The 24,870-nt window shown below is 40.0% G+C and overlaps 3 protein-coding genes across 3 annotated transcripts in view; 2 read left to right on the forward strand and 1 right to left on the reverse strand.

Moving 5' to 3' along the window:
- Window positions 1-1,597: 1,597 nt before the first annotated feature.
- LOC311058840 (equilibrative nucleoside transporter 1-like) lies at window positions 1,598-2,878 on the forward strand (the record flags this gene model as incomplete). The annotated part of the gene is made up of 1 exon (XM_084076358.1): window positions 1,598-2,878. One exon carries the CDS (start codon window positions 1,598-1,600, stop codon window positions 2,876-2,878), a length of 1,281 nt encoding a protein of 426 aa, XP_083932484.1.
- Window positions 2,879-7,527: 4,649 nt separating this feature from the next.
- LOC311059389 (glutathione S-transferase omega-1-like) lies at window positions 7,528-13,920 on the reverse strand. The gene is made up of 6 exons (XM_084077273.1): window positions 13,777-13,920; window positions 12,482-12,590; window positions 11,730-11,952; window positions 11,280-11,381; window positions 10,799-10,905; window positions 7,528-10,218 (listed from the first exon to the last, which is right to left on the reverse strand). The coding sequence occupies exons 1-6, from the start codon at window positions 13,802-13,804 to the stop codon at window positions 10,068-10,070; spliced, it is 720 nt and encodes a 239-aa protein (XP_083933399.1). The 5' UTR covers window positions 13,805-13,920; the 3' UTR covers window positions 7,528-10,067.
- A 952-nt stretch (window positions 13,921-14,872) lies between these two features.
- cfap43 (cilia and flagella associated protein 43) overlaps window positions 14,873-24,870 on the forward strand; it is a 42,379-nt gene continuing 32,381 nt past the window's right edge. Inside the window, exons 1-13 of the mRNA XM_084076037.1 lie at window positions 14,873-15,010; window positions 15,564-15,817; window positions 16,240-16,336; window positions 16,426-16,590; window positions 18,301-18,451; window positions 18,939-19,083; window positions 19,885-19,967; window positions 20,536-20,667; window positions 21,072-21,191; window positions 21,288-21,365; window positions 22,007-22,155; window positions 22,961-23,064; window positions 23,802-23,974. Coding sequence (XP_083932163.1) covers window positions 14,982-15,010; window positions 15,564-15,817; window positions 16,240-16,336; window positions 16,426-16,590; window positions 18,301-18,451; window positions 18,939-19,083; window positions 19,885-19,967; window positions 20,536-20,667; window positions 21,072-21,191; window positions 21,288-21,365; window positions 22,007-22,155; window positions 22,961-23,064; window positions 23,802-23,974 — 1,680 coding nt within the window. The 5' untranslated portion in view covers window positions 14,873-14,981. The remainder of the gene's footprint in view (window positions 15,011-15,563; window positions 15,818-16,239; window positions 16,337-16,425; window positions 16,591-18,300; window positions 18,452-18,938; window positions 19,084-19,884; window positions 19,968-20,535; window positions 20,668-21,071; window positions 21,192-21,287; window positions 21,366-22,006; window positions 22,156-22,960; window positions 23,065-23,801; window positions 23,975-24,870) is intronic.

The following is a 24,870-nucleotide window of genomic DNA, read 5'->3' on the forward strand; positions in this document are numbered from 1 at the left end:
ATCCTTAACCCAGCCAGGTTGTGTAGCCTACATAACTCTCTATGACATAACTCCATAACATAGGACAAGCTACTGTAAGTTTGTAGACCTCACTGTCCATGAGAAGATGGTCGGGATTCCCGAAAATTCTCTCGCAGAAGCGCTTGTATATTTTGAAAATAGCAGATCTACAAGCTCACAGCGCTTGCGACCAGCGATGCGACCTGTTGTGAGCTTGTAGATCTGCTATTTTCAAATAGCCAATGCAGTCAGATCTGCTAGCTTAACCGAATGACTGTTAAAGCAGTTTGTTTAAATTAGTTTATGAAATTATATATTTTCACAGCGATTATTTATTAGTGTAGATATACACATTTTGGAGTGGATTATGTGTCCAGATGCCTGTCAGACAGTCAGACAATGCTGCTCCGCAGGTCTACAATGGAATAAACGGGCTCAGCCAACGTCAACAACTGGTCTCGACCAGACTTGAGATCTCAGCGTACGGTAGGATGAATCCAACGTCAGGATATATTGATAAATGCCGAAAGTTGCGGTGATCTCGCCGTACGCCCATTATTTGGTCTGCACCGCGTTGATAAAATTTGAGGGCCAGTATCTCTATAGTCATTAAACTAAACAGGTCTTTCAGATCTTTCTGCACGAAACTCTGCACGCACATTCACACTACTGTAGGCCTACGTAGAGGAACAACTGCCACCCTTTCAACATTGCCCTATTATAGCGCCACCAGTAGGCCAATTTTTGCAAAACATTATTTTTATATTAGAAAACCCTTGGCTACGTGTCGTCGGATGTAGCAGACCTAGATCCAGTGACACCTAATGATCTCTTATTGGGGCAGCCAGACCCTTCGTTACCTCAAGTCCTCTACCCGGAAACCGAAATGCTCACAAATCCTGGGGGACCAGTTCTGGAAGCGGTACATACGGAACTTCCTGCCATCCCTGCAATCGCGACAAAAATAGATCACAGAGGAAGAGAACATCGCCGTCGGCACTCTCGTTCTCGTGATCGACCCACAACTCCCCAGAGCATTCTGGTACGTAGGGAAGGTCACGCACGTCAGAGACAATCGCGTAAGGTCAGCGGTAGTACAGGTCAAAGACCGTACCTATACACGACCCGTAGTGCCTGATCAAACTCCCAGAATTACCGGCAGAGGCAGCCGTTATCAGGAAGGAAATCAAAAGGGCCTCACGGAAAAAGAACTAGAAAAAGTGCTCCTCGGAGCACTGCCAGACCCCTAGTGGTTTAAATCTGAATGGCCGGCTTTCGCATGACGTGTGTGCAGAGGAAAAGAGGGACAGACCGACCGACCGACAAAGCCTCCTGTAGGCCGACCCCCTGGGTCTGGCAAAAACTAAACCTTATGCTAGGCCTATTTTTCTTGTGATCGGTCTAATAGTGAATTGGTGAATGCACACACCAACTCACGGCGCGGAAATAATGAAGGAATCGATGCCTAGCTTGAAACCACCTAATTTGGGCACAATGCCAGCGTGACGTCACAGCATGACGCCACAGCTCGCATATAGGTCATCCATCTTCTAGAATTCATTGAAGAACTTTCACAGACCTTTGATCAGACTTTGTGATGGCCACCAACGCACCGAGGGATAAATATCACGCAGTGTGGATAACCTTCTTCATCTTGGGCCTAGGAGGTCTGTTGCCATGGAATTATTTCATGACAGCAACAATGTACTTCACCAGTAGGTTAAATGTCAATGGGACTGCTGATGGCGGGGACACACGGAATGCTCTGGTATCAATCTTCAGCAACGTGATGACGCTGTCTTCCATGGTGCCCACGCTCATTTTCAGCTGCCTCAACTCCTTCATCCACCAGAGGATTCCTCAGAAGCTTCGTATCTCAGGCAGTCTCACGGCCATCCTGGTGGTCTTCCTGTTGACGGCTGTGCTGGTGAAGGTGGAGATGGCACCATTAACCTTCTTCTGTCTCACCATCATCAAAATCGTCTGCATCAACTCCTTTGGTGCCATTTTCCAGGGCAGCCTGTTTGGACTGGCAGGGTTGCTGCCTGTGTCTTACACCATCCCCATTGTGAGTGGGCAAGGGCTGGCCGGCATCGTGGCTGCCGTCTCCATGATCTGTGCTTTGGCCACTGGCTCAGCTCTGCAGGACACTGAGGACAGTGCCTTTGGCTACTTCATCACGGCCTGCGCTGTCATCCTACTGGCCATCCTTTCCTACCTCGCACTGCCGAGCATGGAGTTTTTCCAATACTACATGGAGAGCAACAGACCCAGGACATCCACTGACCAGGAGGACAAGCCAGGTGTTGTGGTCAGTCTGAGTGAAGAGGAGGACAAGCCAGTTGTTTCTGTTTTGGCCATCTTCAAACAGATCTGGGTGATTGCCATGTCTGTGTGTTTCATCTTCACCATCACCCTCGGAACGTTCCCAGCAGTCACAGTAGACGTCCAGTCCACGATAGCAGATGGAGGAGCCTGGGACACCTACTTCATCCCTGTCTCATGTTTCCTGCTCTTCAATGTGATGGACACCGTTGGGAAGAGCCTGACGAGTGTCTGTAAGTGGCCGGGTGGAGACAGTATCTGGCTGCCCATCCTGGTGGGTGTGCGGGTGCTCTTCGTACCTCTGTTCATGCTGTGTAACGTGCAGCCTCGTCACTACCTACCTGTGTGGTTTGGCCACGACTCCTGGTACATCCTCTTCATGATCCTCTTCGCATTCTCCAATGGATACCTGGCCAGCCTGTGCATGTGCTTTGGACCAAAGATGGTTGCACAGCATGAAGCAGAGACAACAGGAGCCATCATGGTCTTCTTCCTGTCTCTGGGACTGACGCTGGGTTCAGCGTTCTCGTTCGCCTTCAGAGCCATGATCTAGAACAGGGGTCTTCAACGTTTTTCTTTGGCCAAGGACCCCTTAGGGGACAAAGCATGGACCCCCTGCTTACTAGCAGATGCTATGGATGAATAATAACCCACATTTTGAAGATCATAACATAACAAATAAATGGAGTTAAACATAATATTTTAGTAAGTCATTATTATGTTCAAATAATTGCAAATGTTTTACTTTCAAGCAGTGCCGGCCCTGGGCAATTTGGTGCCTTAGGCAATACAGTATTTTTCTTGCCCCCCCCCCCCCCCCCCCCCCTCCATTAAATAATAAGAGCACCTCAGTCTCTTTAATAAACAGAAAGTAATACAGAGGACCTATGTCTCTTGTGCAAATGAAAATAAGAGCACCTCAGTCTCTTTAATAAACAGAAAGTAATACAGAGGACCTAAGTCTCTTGAGCAAATAAAAATTTGAGCATCTCAGTCTCTCTAATAAACAGAAAGTAATACAGAGGACCAGGCCCAGACTGGGCCTGTGATAGAGTTTTGTCATAAAACTATCATTTGGCACATCACCTCAGGGCTTCAGCACACATTGGAATAAGATAGACACAGACACAGTCGGAGATCTCCGTCATATTTTACTTGGTCCAAGGAGCCAATGTCCAGCTTTACCTGAATCATTTTCTGGAGTACAACTCACTTTACATTGTCATTTATACAAGGAAACAGGAGAGACAGAGAAGCTAGCAGGGAGGCGTGACCAAAAGTACTTAAAAGTATCAGATTACTCTGAGTAATCTATACTGAATGTAATTTATAACAGCGTACAGGCAGAGCAAACTGGGAGAGAGAACTCCAAGGCTGCAGGGAGTGAACTGATAACAGAGGAATGCAAACATCTGTAGCTTACATGGACCTGGTAACAATAACAAACCATCCAATATGAAGTGTTTGGCCTCTGCATACACAGGGAGATTGAATATACTTTATATTCAATTGAATGATTAATTAGTTGAACACATTAACAAAATGAATACACATTAACCCAGGCCTGTAATTCAGGCCGGGAGTCATACACCCTACCAGGCCAACCTACCCCAAATACTAGGCTACATGAACACGAACGTGCCTGCCGCCCGCACTCACACACATGCCTTGTGGCACTGACAGTGCTTCAGACCATAACAATAGTCAATTTTGTCTGAGATGTTTCTTGTAAAAAACTAAACAAATATACAAACATATACCACACACTGTAGGCGGAAGCAATCTTCAACAGTTACAGCATTATTATTCCTTTCCAGATTGGCAAAGTACTGTAATGACCGAAAATCATTATGAATGAAACATAGGTACTCCTATAATAACCTAACATTTGTAATAAGCTCATCTCTGGTTGTTCTTATAATATTCTGTAGGCTATATCTATTTTCCCAAAATGGAAATAAAATGTATTTTAATCTAATTTCGGTTCCGTGGCTTTGGAGCAATGGCTGTGGCCACGGAAGCCCCCCCCTGCTTCTTTATATTGGTTACAGGGTAAACTGGTTATTAAATCAAATTAAACTTTGACCTTGAGATAAAACGCTGTGTAATTAAAAAGCAGAGTCAGCTGAATAATATAATCCTTTAATGATCCCCAATTGGAATGTCAGGATATCAATGTAACCTTAAGTGAGTAGACATAAATGGTGGCATCTTATAATGACCTTTAGTGAGGACCAATTTTATAAAGATAAGTATAAATATAGCTGCAAGCAGCAATAAACGGGTTTGAGGCATGAGAGGCAAAAAGCGATATGCAACAATAGCACAATAAGACGTAGAAACAGAATAGATTGAACTTGAGACAAAGCAGCCCATGCAATTAACAAATGAGCATTATCAACAGCTAAACAGAGGGATTGTGGATTGTACGGAGGGGGGCAATTGGGGTTGAGAGCCTCACTCATGGACACTTCAAACCATGGCCATTGACAGGAATCAAACCCTTGACCTTTGGCACTCTTAGGCTGGCACATTACCAGCACTTTACCGACTGAGCTATTTGATCCACAGACAGGCAGCAGTGAGAAAGGAGCACACAAAGATGATTTTTCTTCCTTTTTTAATGAAGCCATGCCCTTTACAATATTATTTGGCTAATGATGGCTTAATTTTTTTACGTACAAACTTCTCTTCAACTGAGATTTTCAGATAAAGGTCCATAGAGTGTGTGTAGAACAAAGACCAAACCAATCAACTTAACCCTGGGAACCGGGAACGCAGCATCTGTGTGTTATTTTTAGATTTCTTTGGACTATTAAAAAATGGCAGATATACAAGCTCATAGTGCTATGGGCTTGTAGATCTGCTATTCTGCTTAAATCATGAAAATGAGTTTTTCTTTTTTTTTTGCAGACATTAGTAACTCAAATCTTTGCTTCTGGGGGGTCCCTGGAACTAAATATTTTACAAATGATCGCTTTAAAAAATATATATTCAAAGATTTGCATAAATGTTGCATAAAATATAAAAAATAGCAGATCTACAAGCTCATATCGAGGCACTCGGTGCCGCAGTATGAGCTTGTACTGTATATCTGCTTTTTGAATAGCCAAAGAAATCTAAAAATGTTCCCGGTCTAAATGGGTTAACATTCAGTTGGTTTGTGTTTTGATGTGGGGGTACGGTATGGAACCAGACCGATATCAATGTCATGTTTTATTTTAGCTTTTACATCGATTTTGGCAATTATGTGTCCTGATTTTTAACCACTTTCAACTGGCTGTCATCCCTATTTTTCTGCTTGTCATTATAGGTGACAGTTTTCAATAGTTTTTGATTGATTAAATACAAGCTGTTCATTTGCACTGTTTTTGAGCTACATGAAGTTGAGATAAGCAGTAGTGATACTACAGTCTATCCTGTGATTTGTGACGTTGAGGGAGAATAACGTTTAAATGTCTTCGTTTCAAGCCACTCTGGTCTTAAGCCATCTTTACAAATAGAAATGCACGTATAGAATGAACATCTCTACTCACAGTTGCTTCCATGTCGAACACGGACGAGGAAGTAATCAGTCCATGGCAATGACGGTAGAGCAACAGGTAAGGAGGGAGAGCTTTTTATATTTACATATTGTTACTTTTCAGGATTCAAATAAAAAAAATGCTAGTTTTTTTTTATACTTTTGTGTGACGCCGCAGTATGATCAAGTATAGGGCATTAATTTACGAGAAAAGAAAGTCAAAATATGGAGTAAAGGGGTTTCTGCCTGACGGCGACGATGTAGTCCGTATCTAAAACATCAGTTTCTTTTTTCATATAATTACATGTAAATTACTTATGACAAGTTGAGGTTCTCCTCAACTTGTCAAGCTGCTGGTTGTTTCTAGTGGGGAAGGATCGGCAGACACGTAAATCCCGCCCACTACATTTGATTGGGTAAAGCACGGCCTGCTTCCTGATCTGAAGGCACTCCCACTTGTAGGCCAGTGCGTACGCGATATGACGAACCCCCCGACAGATTCAAACGGAGAGCAGAATCTGTTCTTGAGAGATTAAATCTGTATTCATGTGTCGTGTCATGTGCTATATTTTATGAACAGTGTGCAAGTCAAAATAGATGGAACTGTGAAATATATACTACAGCTAAAGTAAGCAGAATCATGAGAGTGTTGGGACTTAGCCTAGTGCTTGCATAGACAATCAAGGGCTCTGCTAGGTGTGAGTGGCATTTACATTCTATTCTTAACCTGGTGCCATCAGGTCTAGCTCCCCCACAACAGTTACTCAGGATGGCCAAAGGATCAAAGAACTCCTTGAACAGGTGGGGCTCTCATTGACCCCCACCCCACATGAACCGTTTGCATTCTAATGTGAAGCTATTGTGTTATAAAAGCTGAACTAAAATGTAGCTCAGTGCTAGTACAGTCTCACACGACGTGAGGCTGCTTGGCGGCTCTCTGCTATGCTGTTTGCTGCCTAAGCTGAATAAATGAATGAGTGGAAACCTGGTCATGACGTCTTCTCTCCTCTACTTTTATAACATCTACCAGCCTGCTAACCGCAGTTTATGCCTCATCTGACACGACACATGATTATCTATTTATTCTTTGTATTTGAGTGTTTAGGTGAGTTTACCAGGTTGGGACTTCTTCCACTCCTGATATCACAAAACTGCTCAACTAAATGTTTGGGGGGCTGTTCAAACACCTTTTCCAACATTTAAGAGAATGTCAAATTACAATATAAGTTGTTTTTTTCCCTTATTTGAATAGCCAGTATTTAAAATGATCTGTTGCCCTGCCTATAAGTGTCATCGAGTAATAAGCAGCAGATCTGCAAGCTCGAAACGCGGCGTAAAGTGATGCGTTTTGAGCTTGTCGATCTGCTACTTATGCTATTTTTTTATTTGAATCCTGAAAAGTAACAGTTTGACATATGAGGTTTGACCCGACAGACAATATACTGTAGTGTATGAGCTACATCATCTCTCCAAATCCATTTCTTTTTTATTCGTTATACACATTTTATAAAAGGTTATAAAAAATGCGATGGATGGATTGAATGATTTTGCCCATTCTACCCACTCTACACTATTAATAATCATATGCACTTTTTAGGTCAGATAAAAATGTATTTAAGCTGTCTTTATATAGTATATATATTATACTTTTTGTTGTAAATAAAACATTTAACTGTATATTGGAGTCCAAAAATATATTTATTTGAGTGGTTTTCAAATGTATCAGGTCAACAGTTGATCAAAGCACAAATGTCCTAGAATGTAAAATATTTGTGTGACTGGGACAATTTATTCCATGATTTCTATAAATTATTTCTTTCCAACACTCAAAAGTATAAACAAAACATGTCAATTTCAGTGCTATCTCATAAAAAGAAAATACGCATTCGGATCACAGTCATTTCCAAGTAAATTTTAAGTCCTCCAGTAACCTACAAAAAATGTACATTTTCTTTTCTCAAACAACCCTTGCGTGCAAAGATTAAAATAAAAAGTAAGAAATATGGTCTTAACAGTAATATCCCTGACAGGTGAAAAGAGCACAGTTGAGAATCTGGTGATTCCCCGTTGCATACTTGAACCTCATTTTGTTGTACTGTGGGGCTAATGACAGATTCTGACTCATTCTGAATTACAGAATTACATTTGTGCATACAGTAATTAACCACATTAGCCCTGGCGTCCTATCTTCGGAAATATTCAAACGTTGCCATAATGTTTCCTTTTTTTGGTAAACATTTTCCAAAAATTGCGAAAATAGCCGATCTACAAGTAGCTTGGCTATTTTCGCTATTCATCCCATGACAAAGTGTATATATGGCTTAAGTGGTTAAAGAACAATTATATTGTAGGCTTTCATGGTGTACTGAACATGATTGTCTCATAACATTTTTCAGCAACATATATAACACTTTTTTTTATAAAGTTCTCATTAAAAAATATAGTCCTCAATAGAAAACAATAGTAAAGACACATCAGTCATATAAGCAGTGGAGAAAATATTCAAAGTGTGAGCAATAACGGCTATTGCTAAATAGTTTATTTTTTAAATAGAAATCTGCCAGTGAAAAAGTGCCCCTACCAGCGCCAAAAGGATAAGCAAAGTAAACGTCACACCCCACAGAATTTGGAGATACTGTATATCCGTGTTCAGAAACACTGGCCAGCAGCTAAAACCTACTCAAAGCGGCTTCGCAGAGATTAATGCATTTTTTTGTGCCACAGTTGATTCCCCCCCCCCCCCCCCCTTCCCCTATCATTCACTACGAAAAACAAGGATGAAGGAACACTTCCAAATACAATTTGCACTGTTTAACTCAGTGTTACCCTAATAATGGGTTGGGACCCATATTTGTTTGACAGACTCATTTTTGAGTCACGAGTGAAAATAACTTTTTAAAATTATTTCAAAATGTTATTAAAAATACATTTACTTTCATAGTATGGGATGGGAACACTGTAAGCTCAGGAAATAATCTTATAGTTTAAGCCAGTGGTTCTCATGTTGTGCTTTAGGATTTTGTGACCACACATTATTATTGCAATATTGTACAAAGTTATGAATTATCTTTAAATGTACTATATCAGTGTGAACTCATTTCCCAATACAGAGGAAAATGATAGCCCCAAAAATAATATATGTTTAAGCCACTCAAAACCTGGCATCCCTATTTTTGTTTTCTTCCCCATACATTTTTAAGAATGAGCAAAAATAGCAGATCTACAAGCTCACGATGTGTGGCATTGTGACGCTTTTTTGAGCTTGCAGATCGCCTTTTTCTTTGCTATGAAGATATTTTTAGATTTTTACTTACCCATTGGTGTTTCTTGGACAAAAGTTTAAAAACCACCGGTTTAACCACCTCCATTCTTAGTAAAACAGACTTGATTTGTCCCACTTTTTTCCATCTACACCAAATCTGTTCGCCAAAGATAGCCGATCAACAAGCTCATTTTGATGAATGTTCCCCCAGAATAGGCATGCTGGGGTTTAAGTGGTTTAAGCACTGTAAGAAAGCAGTATCAACTTCAGATTAGTGAAGTCTATGGTGCCATCACATGACACACATGTAGTCTTTATTGTATAAAGGTACATCCACTTCAAATTCAACGGTAAAAAAAAACATGAACAATCTGGATGTTGAAAATACAACACTAACATAAACCTCAAATTACATCATTAGCATATACCCATGTTCTACCACCAGAGGTCATCAATGTGTCCGTACACGGACCGTGGCAAGCCTTGTCCGTTGCAAATTTAGTTTTTTTGCACCATATAACATTATAATGTAGTCAATTTGATCATAAGACTCAATTACTGAATGTCAGTCTCCAGGTTTTCTTCAGAATATGTAAGACACTGATTTACTATGACACATTAGGAGTCCACTCACTAGGACAGTGGTTCTCTAACTTTTTATTTTCAAGGACTCCCATAACTCTGAGAGTGCACAAATGGAACCAAATGGACCCATAGGGTAACTCCCAGAGTTACACGCCTGTAAAGGTAATTTAAGGCTATAGCTCTTTATAGGTTTCTGGTAATATTATTGTCTGCTCAATTGTATGTCCATGGCAAACATTTAATTTAAAAAAAGTAATTCTGAGGTGTCCCTCAGACAAATTAGAACCTCTTTATAGCATTATTGAAATGTAAAGACATTACAGAAACAAAGTGATTCATAGCAGACACAAGTAATTTGTAAAAAGTTGCTCTCTACAGGCCATAATCATAGTCAGGTTTCCCTTCCATGTAAGTCTTATAGAAAGCCTTGTAAGTGTCCGCAGTGTGCATGGTGGCTTTGACAGTAGCATCCTCAAACATGCATTCTCTCCACTTCTTCAGCTCTGGAGTTCCATCCAGACAACTGGAAACATAGAAAATTCAATATACTGTAATCAACATCACTTTTTTTAAAGTAAAAGTAGCAATACCAGAATGTTCATGTTCAAGTAAAAGTTCTGAATTCAATACTTTACTTGAATTAAATGACATAAGCATTGGCATCAAAATATACTTTATAGTACCAAAAGTAGTCATTATGCATAATTATATTCTTTCCATAACTTTTCAAAATTGGTCAAAATCGAATCTTCAAAAACAGCAGATCGGAAGCTCACAACGTGTTGCATCACAACACGTAGTGAGCTTGTAGATCGGCTGTTTTCGAATAGCCAAAGTTTAAAATAGGGCTTAATTGGTCAATGTATATTTTGCAATAATAATCTATATCTACAAAGTAACTCGTGACTAAAGTTGTCAAATCATTTTTGTGAAGTGAAAATGCACATACTCAAGTAAAGTAAAAGTACCTTTCTAAAATTCTACTTAAGTACAGTATTTGAGTAAATGTACTTCGTTACTTTCCAACACTGCAATGTGTGACCCCGGACAATAGGGTTAATTGGTAAAACATAATGTCAGTTTCAAGAACAACAAATACTTACTGCTTCAGTTCGAACAACTCCAGCCTCTCAAACCACGGCCACATCATGTAATCGATCATGGAGATGGAATCACCAGCGTAGAATTTAGTTTTGTTTTTGACTAAGACCTGAAAAACAAACGGTAGTTATTTTATTTTCCACAGTATAAACAGTTCTGTCATGTAGTAGTAAAACATCTGGGGAATGTCAACTAGTAAACCCCAAATTGTCTTTTCCTTTTTTCAGTGGAGCCACACCGTTCCCATGCAAGGGTCATCAACATGTCCGTACACTGACAAATATATGTCCGTGGCAAGACATGTCTATGTCCATGGCACATTTTTTATTTAGAAAAAAAAATCTAGATATAGCTATACATGTTCTTCATTATAATGTAGAAACATATAAAAATGTGTTTGAATAATTTTGGTGATTCGTAAAGTTCCCATGTGGATCTTGAGATCCAAGATTCAATTTTCTTAAAAAAATAAAAATAACTTGCCTCGTTTAACTTGGCAAACTTGTCTTTCAGTTCGTCTTCCAGTGCAGTTACATCCTCACCATTCTTTCTGCCCATTGGGATCTTGTAGAAGTATGGTGTTACCTGTGAGCACAAAACACATGGGAAATTGATTATGTGTACACTGTAAGTGTTAATTTAACTCAGAGTGTACAAATCGAACAAAATTTACCTACATTTCCACACTCCCCTAGCATTTCCCTCTACACCAAATCTCTTTGCTGAAAATGGCCAATCGACAAGCTCACAATGTTGTGACGTGTTATGAGCTTGTACATCCGCTATTTTTGGTGAATGTTTGCCCCAGAATAGGTACACTTGGGTTCAAGTGTTTACAACTGAGGATCTTACTGTCACTGTGTAGTTTTGAGATAGAGGCAGGAATTAAGTTACATAATCTGGTCTTTTCTTTCTTTTGCTAATAACATGTACCTTGGAGAAATGTTCCAGCATCATCTTCTGCTGAGCTTTCTCAAAAGGATCGGCGGGCAGCAGTTTAGTTCCAGAGTAGACTTCATCCAGGTACTCACAGGTGATTGGAGACTCATAGATCACCTGACCACTGCTTGTCTCCAGAGTTGGAACCAGGCCAAGTGGGTTCTTTTCAAGGAACCATTCAGGTTTATCCTTCAGATTGACGTTGATGGTCTCATGCCTGACAAATAAATACAAAAATTAGAACTAGGTACTGGGTACACACATTTCAAAATACTGTACTGTGTGGTACAGCATCCTTTTAATACAGTGGTTCTCAAACGTTTTCATTTCAAGGACTTCCATAACTCTCAGAGTTACAGGCCTATAAGGGTCCATTGTTACCAGGTCCAGCGGTGGTTCTTACATGATACAACTATATATCGTCTCTGTCGGGTGGAAACTGTTACTTTTCAGGATTAAAATAAAAAAATATCAGATCTACAAGCTCAAAACGGGCCGTTTCGCGTTTGAAGCTTGTATTACAGCGTCACACAAAACTATCAAAAGTACAGTAGCAGAATCTACAACTTGTAGATCTGCTACTTTTGATACTTTTGTGTGACGCTGTAGTATGATTAAGTAGGGCGTTAATTTACGGAAATAAAACACAAAACGTTAGAATATGGAGATAGGAGGTTTCTGCCCGACAGCAACGATATTAAAAAAAAACTAATCTGTGCAATATTTTGAATGTAAATGTTTCTCACTTGATTCCTTTGGCGTGGAGCACTAATCTGGCCCTCTGGGCAAAGGGACAGAATCTCATGCTGTACAGTCTGATGTGATCTTTAGGCACTGGGCCTGGGGCAGGGCTACCTGAAACACACACACAAACACATGCCCACATTACACACCTTCTAGTAGGAAAATACAGAGCTTTATGCTAGTGGTTCTCAATCATTTTCATGTCAAGGATCCCCAAAAGTTATATATATTTGGCCGCGGACCCCACCTGAAAATATTTTGTGCCAAGGAGGGACCCCCATATACAAGAAGATTTGTTATTTATTTTTTAATTCCAATTTCTTTTCAAGCTCACAACGCATCTTATGTCATATATCTCATGATATGTTGTGAGCTTGTAGATCTGCTATGTTTCAATAGGCTAGTGAGTAAAGTATACAGGTTAAGTGGTTAAACTGCAATGTTATATGCATCTTGCTGAGGCCCTGGAACCCATACAACTACAAGGACCCCTTTGAAATGAAAACCGCTGCTTTATGCACTATGAATGTCAGGGTGGTTGACATTTTAATCCATGAAGGGTCACTCTATTAACATCAGGAATACATGCACAGAGCATTCTGCATTTAATCCATAAAACTAAAGCATTTCATTCAGTAATTCAGTGCTTTTGATTTGTATTCATTTCTAGTCAAATAAGCAGCCATAATCTAGCCAAAGCTAAAACTGAATTGAGTGCAAAATCACCATGACTTTGCAAAATGTCACAAGTACTGAGTCATATGACTTTTATGATGACAGACAGAACACTAGAAAGGCAGACAGGGCGTTACTAATCCTAACAAGGAAATGGAAAGCAGAAATGATTGCGATGCATTGTAACGATTAATCCACCTCCACCTTGTGTTAACTTATGACTTCATATATAGGAACAATATGCACAGAATAGATCATGTTGACAGAACAAAGAATCTTCAGATCACATTCAAAGCTCATTTTTCAGCAGGTAGTCTATATAACCGGGTGCATTATAAAGATGAATAATGGCAATAATAGAATTGTAATCTCGCAGCATAAACTTGCATCTTCTTTTTTATAGGTGAAGAAGTGGATGGTTGGACTATAGCTTGCAAATAATGTCGCCCTAGAATGGCTGTGATATAGATATATTACATTTATCTGGAATACATGAAATGTATGTCATATCAGTGATATCACAGACATTCTAGGGCTAGCAAATAATGATATTGTATAAAGTCACATAATGTGACTTCACCTGCATTTAGTAAAAAAAAAAGAAAAAAAGAAGCCTTATTACCTTTGGCGAACGATTTCTGTGTTGCCATTGTGGAATGTAGGTTATAATATTATATATATATCCAAATTATTTTAAGTTTTATTGGTAAGGACGGTTGCAAGTTCAAAACGGACGGATCGGACACCCAACAAAAGCAATGTGGCTGCAAGTGCAACGGTTTTCAAAGCCTGTTACACAATCAGTTGCGTCCTGCACGAAAATAGAAGATCTACAAGCTCACAACGCATCACATCTTGATGCCTTGTGAGCTTTTACATCTGCTATTTTTGCGCATGACGTTACCCGCCCCATAGTGGGCGTGTCGGATGAAGTTGCAGCCAATGGGCGAAAGGTGGTGGGTCCCATAGGGTGGGGCCTATGGGCGGGTTCGTCATCTATCTAGTTGTGACGACGACGCTACGGAGAAGAATGGGGCGGTTCCTTAAAGCATGTTGTGGTTGTCAGAGTGTAGAAGAGAGAGTAACGTCTCGTTCCAAACATTGGAACTATCTCATTGAGAGAGACAGAGCACTTTTGCATTCCATTCTTTCGATGGGAGTCAACGCGAGTGTCATAACTCTCTTATACAGCTCTGGTGGTTGTCAAGCAGGGTTGCCATGTCCATGTCCGTTTTATTATAAGCCACTTTCGGCTTGTTTTTCTGTAAAGTTGCTTGTAAATATTGGTGGTTGCATTTTTTGGGCTTGTTTCCAAAGTGTACAGTAGTTGTTTATTTTGTGCTTTATTTTGGGGGTTGTTTAAACCAGTGGTTTCCAACATTTTCATGTCAAAGACCCCTAAATTAATATGTATTTGTCTGCAGAGACCCCCATCTGAAAATATTTTATGCCAGGGATCGAGTCAGGACCCCATACAACATTTGTATTATTAAAATGTTTTAAAATATATATATTTTTTCAAGATTCTTTTAGAAATAGCAGATCTACAAGCTCACAACGCGTTGATGCGTTGTGAGTTTGTAGATCTGCTATTTTTAAATAGCCGCTGTGTTTAGGTTTAAAGTGCTTCTTTTGGGCTTGTTTTCATAGACCTGGTTGCTTGTTTCTTTCACAAAACCTGGCAACGCCGGTTGTCAAGGATACAAGACTACACAACTATACTACACAACAGCGACTGCTGCTAGCTTGTGTGTGGAAAGTGTCATTTTGTTCTTTCGTGCAATGAAATTGTATAATTATTAAGTAAAGTAAAATATATTTTTTTAAATGGAAGAAGTTGGGGAGTTAGAAGTCAGGTATGTATGCGTGAAGGCCAACGCTTCTAATTAATACCATCTTATACAGCTGCTTGTAATCATCAACAGTGTCCCTTCAACTTCTTGTTTATGCCCATGACAGGCTATAGCCACAGGTTTTCTAGCAATTGCTGAAATATGAGGCCTTCAATGTCAAATGTTCAAGCATGTTCAAATCATCATGTACTACTTTACATTACTATATTTTACTTTACATCATACTTAAGACCATTTTCCAAATGTTTTTTTTTTTTTTTTTTACATTTAGGAAACAAAAAAGCCAATTTATTAAAGGGCAAGAACACTTGGTAGAATTTTGGGTTGTGTAGTAGTTACCTTGCCATGATGTAACTCCAAAGGTGGGCAAGAAATCAAAAATGGTTGCTCCATTGATTAGAAATGGATCTAGGGTGTCTTTGAGAGCTGTTTCACCCTACATTGTAAGTCAATGAGGAGCAATTATTTTGTATTTCTTGTCCTCTAACATTTAGGTGCCCACTCTTACAGTTACAGTAGGATACCACTAATAATCTGTAACTTATTTTCTTTGCAGGTGGGCACAGGGGTTTACAAAGCAACATGTTGAGTTTATTGACAAGGACACAGTGTGTTATGTGAGTGGGAATTTCATAGTATTCCTGAATACAGAGACCAAAGTGAGCAGGGTGCTTCAGGGTCCTGGCAGAGGCGTTGGAGCTCTGGCAGCTAATGGTCATAGTAGAATACTGGCATTCTCTGAACATAAGTTAAAACCATCTATATATGTATACGCCTACCCCCAACTTGGACTGAAGAATGAACTAAAAGGTGAGGCATTATAGAAAGTACTCGCAATAGCATATACTAGAGACACTCTATTACAAGTAAAGGTCCCATATTCAAAAATGTACTTGAGTAAAAGTACAAAAGTAATGGCAGCAAAATAATACTTAATATACAATCTACAAGCAATGCATGTGGTGTGAGCTTGTAGAGCAGCTATTTTTGAATTTGTAGTGGAGTGCTAGTACAATACTTGGCTCCGAGATGTAGTGGATTAAAAGCCTGAGGTATTGAAAATGGAAGTAGACAAGTAAAGTAAAAAATACCTCATAATTGTACTTACAATACTTGATTAAATGTATTTAGTTACTTTCCACCACTGATGTCAGCCCATTAGAGCAGTCGTATTTTCCTCACAAAACTGCAAAAAGTCAAGTTTTTATGGATTTTGTTGATAATTGTTCTAGGAACAGCACAGCTGGACTACACCTCTCTGGCTTTAAGTGACAATGGTCCTTATTTGGCCTGCTACGCCTCTTTTCCAGACCATACTATAACCGTGTGGTACGTCCCAAAGATAACTTTAAAGTATTTTCTTTACTCGTCCAGGCATATTATTAACATGTGAACTATAACTACTGTATGTATTGCAGGAATTGGGAAAATGCAGAGCAAATCTGTTCGCAACCCCATTCTGGGCAGGATGTTTCATTGGTGTTCAACCCTATGAACTGGCTCCAGATCTGTGCTCTGGGTTCTGCATCCGTCACTGTGTGGAATATTGAAAAGAGTGACGGCTTCCATATCATGCAAAAAAGGTACATGTTGCGCTGCATACTATATATACCTTCACACTTCAATCTACTCCGAATGTTTCTCTACAGATATGCACAGTAAAATCCAGTGTGAAAAGGATCCCTGGCTAATAAGCCAAATATGCCTATAACTAAAATATATATTTTTATCTATATATCTTTCACTCAAGAGGGGCAATGCCCGTCACAAGTTGATGATGTCATTTGTCCATGTGTGGTCTAGCCCTGTTGAATTTATGGAAACATTTAAAATATTGATTTGATGCTCATATTAACCTTAGGAAGTATTAAGTTGTTTTTTATTTTCACATACATTCCATAAATTCCATAGGGCTAGACCACACATGGACAAATGACATCAACTTGCGACGGGCATTGTCCCTATTGAGTGAAAGTAGGGACAATGCCCTAGTTTATTTTCTAGTTTATTTTAGAACTAATTCTAAAATAAACTAGAAAAAGTGCTCCTCGGAGCACAACTCTCCGCTGTTGGGAATGTTGGGAATGTTCTATCTGTATAAGTGTCCTATCCGTCCTGTCTGTATAAGTGTCCTATCCCTCCCGTCTATATAAGTGTCCTATCCGTCCTGTCTGTGTAAGTGTCCTATCCGTCCTGTCTGTGTAAGTGTCCTATCCAATTGTTACAGTATCCGCCATTTCTCAACCATTTCGTGATTGTTCCTGTCTTACCTCACTCTTACCAGACTTGTGTTGGGAATGTTGGGAATGTTCTAATTCTTATGTTCTAACTGTCCTATCCATCCTGTCTGTATAAGTGTCCGATCCGTCCTGTCTGTATAAGTGTCCTATCCGTCTGTATAAGTGTCCTATCCGTCTTGTCTGTATAAGTGTCCTATCCGTCCTGTCTGTATAAGTGTCCTATCCGTCCTGTCTGTATAAGTGTCCTATCCCTCCTGTCTGTATAAGTGTCCTATCCGTCCTGTCTGTGTACTGTAAGTGTCCTATCCGTCTGTGTAAGTGTCATATCCCTCCTGTCTATATAAGTGTCCTATCTGTCCTATTTGCCAATTATGTATCAGCCATGCAGCCATTTCGTGATGGTTCCTGTCTTACCTCACTTTGGCAGTGGCAAAGACACTGCCAAAGTGATGCCATGTATTTATACAATATTTCACCGTATTGTCACGTGTCACGTGAGGCTTGACCAATCGGTGTGTCATATTTAGAAAGTGAAAACAAAACTCTCCTACGGAGAGTAATAAAAAGTATTTAAGGTATTTTTGAGTGGTGCCAACCACTCCTATATCTGACTTTGTCCGTGTGTCGTCCGTATGTATGTATGTAGTATGTCCAATAAACAAACATTGATGACAACATCAATATGGGGCTCATCAAAGGCACCACTCTCTTCACACAGGGTGTGATTTTTTAGCACATAATTGATAGCCTGGCGTTGGCCAGACTGATAACATGGATTCACTCTCACGTTCCTCCCCGGCATCAGTCTGGACTTTGGCCCATAGGAAGCGAGTATGAGAAATCAGAAAATGATCGGGCCAATCAGTGCGTTTAAACTGCTGTCCGTACAACAGTGAAAAGCATCTAAATCATTTTCTGATTTCTCATACTCGCTCCCTATGGGCCCAAGTCCAGACTGATACCGGGGAGGAACGTGAGAGTGAATCCACGTTATCAGTCTGGCCAATGCCAGGCTACATAATTGAAGCAATTGAGTTATTTGTGTTTGTACAGTGTGATAGATTTACCAGGTTATGATGGGTCCCTGGTTGATAAAGAAGTGATCCCTTCGCACACTGTCAGTGACAGACTCACCTACATGGGTCCTCAGATGCCTGTGTCAGCCATCTCAGGGCTGACGGGAGACAATGCAGATGACTTTGTGGTACTGTCCTTATTTTACCTTTACAAAGTAATAAAAAAGATTATTTCAAAGGTGCTGGCGATGGTGACTGACATTTCGATGTCTATGACGTCTTCCTCAGAGTCTTGACTCTTCTTCTAATAAAAAAGAATATTAATATAAAATAACCACTAGCTTGTAGAATTGTGTGTTTCGGCAACATAGCGTTCTTTGAGAGCAAATTCTTTCATGAATTCATACGACAAAGATTCACCGCTAAAATCCAAATCCCAAACTATTTACAATGTTTTTGCTGCATATATATATATACACACACACACACACACACACACACACACACACACACACACACACACACACACACACACACACACACACACACACACACACACACACACACACACACACACACACACACACACACACACACACATATAGTATAGTATGTCAGTGCTTCTGTGTAAAAACACAGGTGTAAATTGACCCATCATCCCAACTGTTTACACAGCCAGAGTATTGCACCAGAGCAAGAGTGACTCCTACTGCCCTCTGCTGGACAGCCAGCTCACAGCTGTATGTTGGCTGTAAGGAAGGCTTTCTGTTGCTTGTTGACCCAGCCAGCCCCTGTGCTTCAGTCCTGTTCAACCCCACAGGTACAGTAGGACACACACACACACACACACACACACACACACACACACACACACACACACACACACACACACACACACACACACACACACACACACACACACACACACACACACACACACACACACACACACACACACACACACAGGCTTCTGTCTGCTATCTGAAAACTCATGCATGCCTGAATTTGTCACAATACAATACAGTAGTACAGTGGTTCTCAATCATTTACATAAGAACCCCCACATTTATGTGTATTTTTCTGTGGAAACCCCACTGAAAATATTTTGGGTCAGGGACAACCATAAGATAAGATTTTCAAAATGATTCCAAATTAATCACAATTTTTCAAAAATAGCCAAAGTATCGAATGGGGTTAAAATTACTTAAAATTGCTTTGATTAGCAAATTTTGCTGGGGACCACCCGGAACCCCAAGGACCCCTGGCAGTCCCCAGACCCCACTTTGAGAACCACTGCAGTAGTAAATGCTAGGGACAGTGTCCTTGAGCAAGGCACTGACCTTAGAAGGTGCTGGTACAGTACCTGCCCACTGCTCCTAGTAGTTGGATGGGTTAAATGCAGTAGGCTACAGATCAATAAAGTATAACTTAAATTACAACAAACTAACAGAGTATAATTACATTTGCTACTTTTGCGCTATTCATCTTAAGCATTACCTGGTTGACTGAGTTTATTTTGAGAAAGTATGGAGATTTCTTTCTACTTGAAATAGAACTGAAATTTTTATTTTTTCCCCCAACTAATCTAATGAATCTGTTTTTTGTTTTTTTGCCAATTCAGCTGTGGATGCCATTCCTGAACTAAGAAATAGCTGCTTTGAAAGCTTAGTCCTTCACAGAGATGGATTGATAGTTGCAGGAAAGGTATGCATTTATAGCTACTCCCTTGAACTCTCGGCTTCCAGAAGGTCATATTTGCAGTATTACTGTGTACCGATATACTGTATGTCACTATTTACAGGCAGTGGTGTAAAGTAACTAAGTACATGAGGTATTTTTGCTTTCTTCAGTATTTACAATTTTCAATATTTTTACTTCTACCCCACTACATCTCAGAGGAAAATGTTGTGCTTTTACTCCCCTGCAATTATATGAAAACTTTAGCTACTAGTTACTTTGTAGATTTTGATTATTATTACAAAACACACTAACCACTTCAGCCGTATATATTTCAGCTATTTGAAAATAGCAGATCTACAAGCTTGTAGATAAGCTATTTCCCCCCCAAAAAAGTATACCTTTTGAACTTGTGAAATTTGACATTCTGCACAATGAGTACTTTTACTTTTGGTGCCGATACTTATGTACTTTTACTCAAGTACATTTTGAATACGGAACTTCTACTTTTAACAGAGTATCATCTACATTGAAGTATTGATACTAAGTAAAACATGTGAGTACTTAGTACTAACCCTTCCATCACTGTTTACAGGAGAATGTGATCCACCGTCTGCACGACCAAGGAGTTGAAATGGAGATAAGTCAAACATGGGAGCTGGAGGAGCCTGCCGCAACGCTCAAATACTCTCCTGACTATGAAACATTACTTTTAGCCTCCAATAAGGTGAGCACTTGATCTAGATAAATAAGAAAAAGAGCATCAACAAAGGGTTTTCCCAGTGGAGTGCTAGACCCAAAATCCAGTATACATATAAAAAGTAGGAATACAAAAATCCCCAAAAGGTAGCACATCCAAAATTTCAAATCAGTGGAGGACAAAATACTCACATTTCCACTTTTTTCATTGGCACACAAACGAACACTTACGCGTTTCAGAAGCACTTTTTAATACTTTTCATTGGTTCAATATTTTTTTAATCAACACACCGACATAAAGGGTGTTCAATAGCACTGATTTATGGGAAAAAATGCAAAAGCGGAAAAATGGAGTTAGCTGGTTTCTGCCGGACAGCAACGATACGTATATGTATATGTATATAAGTGTGATTTCACCTCCTTTTATTTCAGGGGAGAATCTACAGGTACAAACCGACCCAGTTGGACAAAGTGGTCAAGGTCCTTGATGTTCTCAATGGCAACTTTGTGGCAGGAGCTTCATTGCACACGGACAATGACAACGTTTGTGTGGTATGGCAAGAGGTCTCATACAGGAATTTTATAGCACTCGTGATTGTCTTTGATTTAGCTCATTACACACTTGTGTTTTCTTTCTGTGGCTTTCAGTCATTGAGGGATTCGGGAGAACTGCAGCTGTGGTCTACAGATGGCTCCTGCATTGGCTCCCTAGATATTCAAGCAAAGGTGGGATTCACAACATGTAGTTTGTAATGAGAAGCTAAAATGACAGGAACATGAATTAGACCGGGGGTTCTCAACCAGTGGTCCGGGGACCACCAGCGGTTCCAGGTGGTCCCCAGCTAAATGATGGAGAGTTGGTAACCAAGTGGACCCTTATTAGATCTTTAACTCTTGAGAGCGTAAAATGAAACCAAATGTTTCATTTTACGCTCTCAAGAGTTAAATTATTGTTAAACAGCTGCATTACTTAATTAAAGAATTGCTATTTTGATCAACGTTTGCCTATAATTATCTCTCCTATGGTACCACATCAACACAGCATGTAATTGTGGACAAACTCTTATGCAAAGACAACAAAATGTTGGGTCTGAGAGTCTATCTAAATCTCATCAAATGGTGGTCCGGGGCTCAAATGCCAAATAAATAATGGACATTGATATGAAAAAGGTTGAAAACCACTGAATTAGACAAAGGAATGTATTAACCACTTGAACCTTAGTATCTCTATTCTGGGGGGAACATTCGCCCGAAATAGCCAATCTACAAGCTCACAACACGTCGCATTGTGAGCTTTAGTTTGGTTATTTGTAGACTGGCGAAGATGGCGAATGACTGTATGTGTCTGTCTAACTGTATGTGTTTAGGTGACAAGTGTGGCTTGCTGTCCTGTTGCACAATACGCAGCCGTGGGGACAGCATCAGGACATGTCCTCTTTATTGACCTGATCAGGAAGGAGCATCCTCGGCTTGTTCACAAGGTTCACCTCTACGACAGGCCTGTGGACCAACTGCTGCAAGTGGACTTTTACATTTATACCTGTATTATTAATATGATTTTTGTTACATTCATTATTAATGACGGAAGATTTATAATCTGTCACACGATGAAGTAGACACGTTGTGTTGTGAACTTGTAGATTGGCTATATTTGGCATGCAACAGTGTCGAACAATGAAGTACAAATTAAGCAAGTTGTGTGTGTGGTCAGGTAATTCAATTCATCATCAAGAACATAATTCAAATTCCTTTCAGACAGCTCTGAAATCAAATGCATACTGATGGAATGAGAGAAGCCAAGGCACTCTAGTTCAAGTGGAAAAAAACATAAAAATGGCTTTATTTCATTGGCAAGTTCTATATATAATATAAAAATATAGTGAGTTACAGCCAACTGAATGGTGAAAAATACCAGTACACAGAGGGCAGCCAGGCAGCCTGCACAGAGTAAATCTAACTACTATCCTGACATGTCAGCAGCCAGTCACTATTTTTGGGTTCACAGTCATTATCCTACTTTCTTGGAGGCCATGGTCCCATGTGCCCCCATGTCTACAGCTTATTCCAGATGCTGGCTCAAATGACTGCCTACTTCTTGTCTTTCAAGTAAATGTTTTAATCATGTTCTATTTATAGCACTTGCCAATGAAATGAAGGCGTTCTATCTTTTTTTCGTTTGAAGTCAAGTTCCTTGGTTTCCTTAGTAGTAGGTCAGAGAGGCTTATTGTGTGTGCGTGCGTGCGTGCGTGCGTGCGTGCGTGCGTGCGTGCGTGCGTGCGTGCGTGCGTGCGTGCGTGCGTGCGTGCGTTTCTGTGTTGCAGTTTCGATCAAGGAGGGAACTACATTCTCACAGGTGCCTCGGATGCACATGTCTATCTACTGGATCCAAAGCCATCAAAGAGATTTTCTGTCATAGGATACACAGGTAGATATTTCGTATTAACGGTTTAAAAATGGTTTCTGAATTGCTTTGCTCTATGATTATACTACTTATGGAAAGGGATCCCCTTTCGATACAGCACAAGCACAAGTATTTTTTGGTGCACAGAATTATGACCAAGCCTGAAAACATTTCAAGACAGTTTCAAATGATTGTCACTCCTTTCAGAACACTTCACACTCCACCTCACCTCCTAGCACTTCACTCTCCCTGGCCTATACCCCATCTTTCTACCATTTTCTTTTGATTGATGCTAGTAGCGACTGACTAAGATATGGATACTATAGGCAGACATACTGTATCTTGGTCACTTCTCATGTTTTGTTTCTTAGATTTGGATTTCTCGACCACAAATGTTAGGAATGTGATTTAGATAGCATGTTATTTAGACAGATGCAAGGCTAATTGTTTACCTGGTATCCTATAGTTTCAAATGTACAGAATGTTATTTAGATAGCAGGTTGTTTAGACAGATCCTAGGTTCTTCCCAGGTATACTAGTCTCTTTGAGTCCCTACACGGTTCTCTCAGCACTCTATTTATGTGATTATTTACCTTGTTTATTGACTAGAGTTCAATAAACACTTGTAAGTTGCTCTGAATTAGAGTGTTTGCCTAAATTGTCAATCGTAGAACAATCTTTACCATAATTGCGTATTAAAAAAATTGGACAGCTCAAGACTGCACTCTCTCACTCTCACTGCGTTCTCGATTTCTTCACAGTTGTTGCCGGGTCGATTTTGCAACTTTCCACCCAGTACATTAGGGAGAGCAACCAGGTTAAAGTGCTGGCACTGTGCACCGGACTGAAGGACAAAGTGCATGAGGGCAGCCTGGTCACAGTGCTCACCCTGCCTGTAAAGGACCTTACTGGTACGCTGCCTGTGTTGTTTTTGGTACACTGCTGGTATTGTTTCCAGTGGTGGAAAGTACGGTACTTAAGTACAAAATACAAAATAATTAAACATTTAGGCAAATAATGTACTTCTTACTACACTACATTTATTTGAAAAATGTGCTAGGTTCATGGTTTACCTGGTTTCCTAGAGATACCATTTTGTTTATACATGTGCTAGGTTCATTGTTTACTTGGTAGGCATATCCTAGTTCTTTTATTTTTCACTACAATGTTCTCTCTGCACTCTACTTATGTGGTTATTTCGTTTATTAACTAGAGTTCGTGCTTACTCTGCTTATTCTGATTTCACACTTGTAAGTTGCTCTGGTTAATTTGAGCGTCTGCTCAATACCTAAATTGTAGCATCTATGATTTTCAGGACCAGGGTGTATAGACCGGTTTGGCTGTCTATCTGATGACATCCTACAGGGGTCCACATACAAAGTAACTCCTGCACTACAGTCCTGTGTCCTGGGAATGAATGAGTTCTTTGCATACTGTCACCAGAGGAAAACTCTTCAGAAATTCATACTGCCTCAGGTGAGGGTCTCTCTATCCCTTGTGATCTTTAATGCAGGGCTTCTCAAAGTGGGGTCCGAGGACCCACCCAGGGGTCCCCAGCAAAATGAGGAACAGTTTAAACACGAATGTATGAATTAAAATGAAAAAAATTAAATACAATAAAAATATGAAATATAATAGATGAAAGTAATCGAAAAAACACGGCCCCCTCGCGTATTAGGAGGGCAGGGTGAGTCACCAGAACCAAGGACGGGTGTTTTTGATGAATCTAACATGTTAGATTCATCGTTTGAAGTTATAATGAGTTGAATGAATATCAAATATCTAAATACTGAATCAAGCAACTTAAAAACGGTCTGGGGGGCTCACAAA

The sequence above is a fragment of the Gymnoscopelus microlampas genome, assembly GCF_963454915.1.
Source record: "Gymnoscopelus microlampas genome assembly, chromosome: 13".
NCBI lineage: Eukaryota > Metazoa > Chordata > Actinopteri > Myctophiformes > Myctophidae > Gymnoscopelus > Gymnoscopelus microlampas.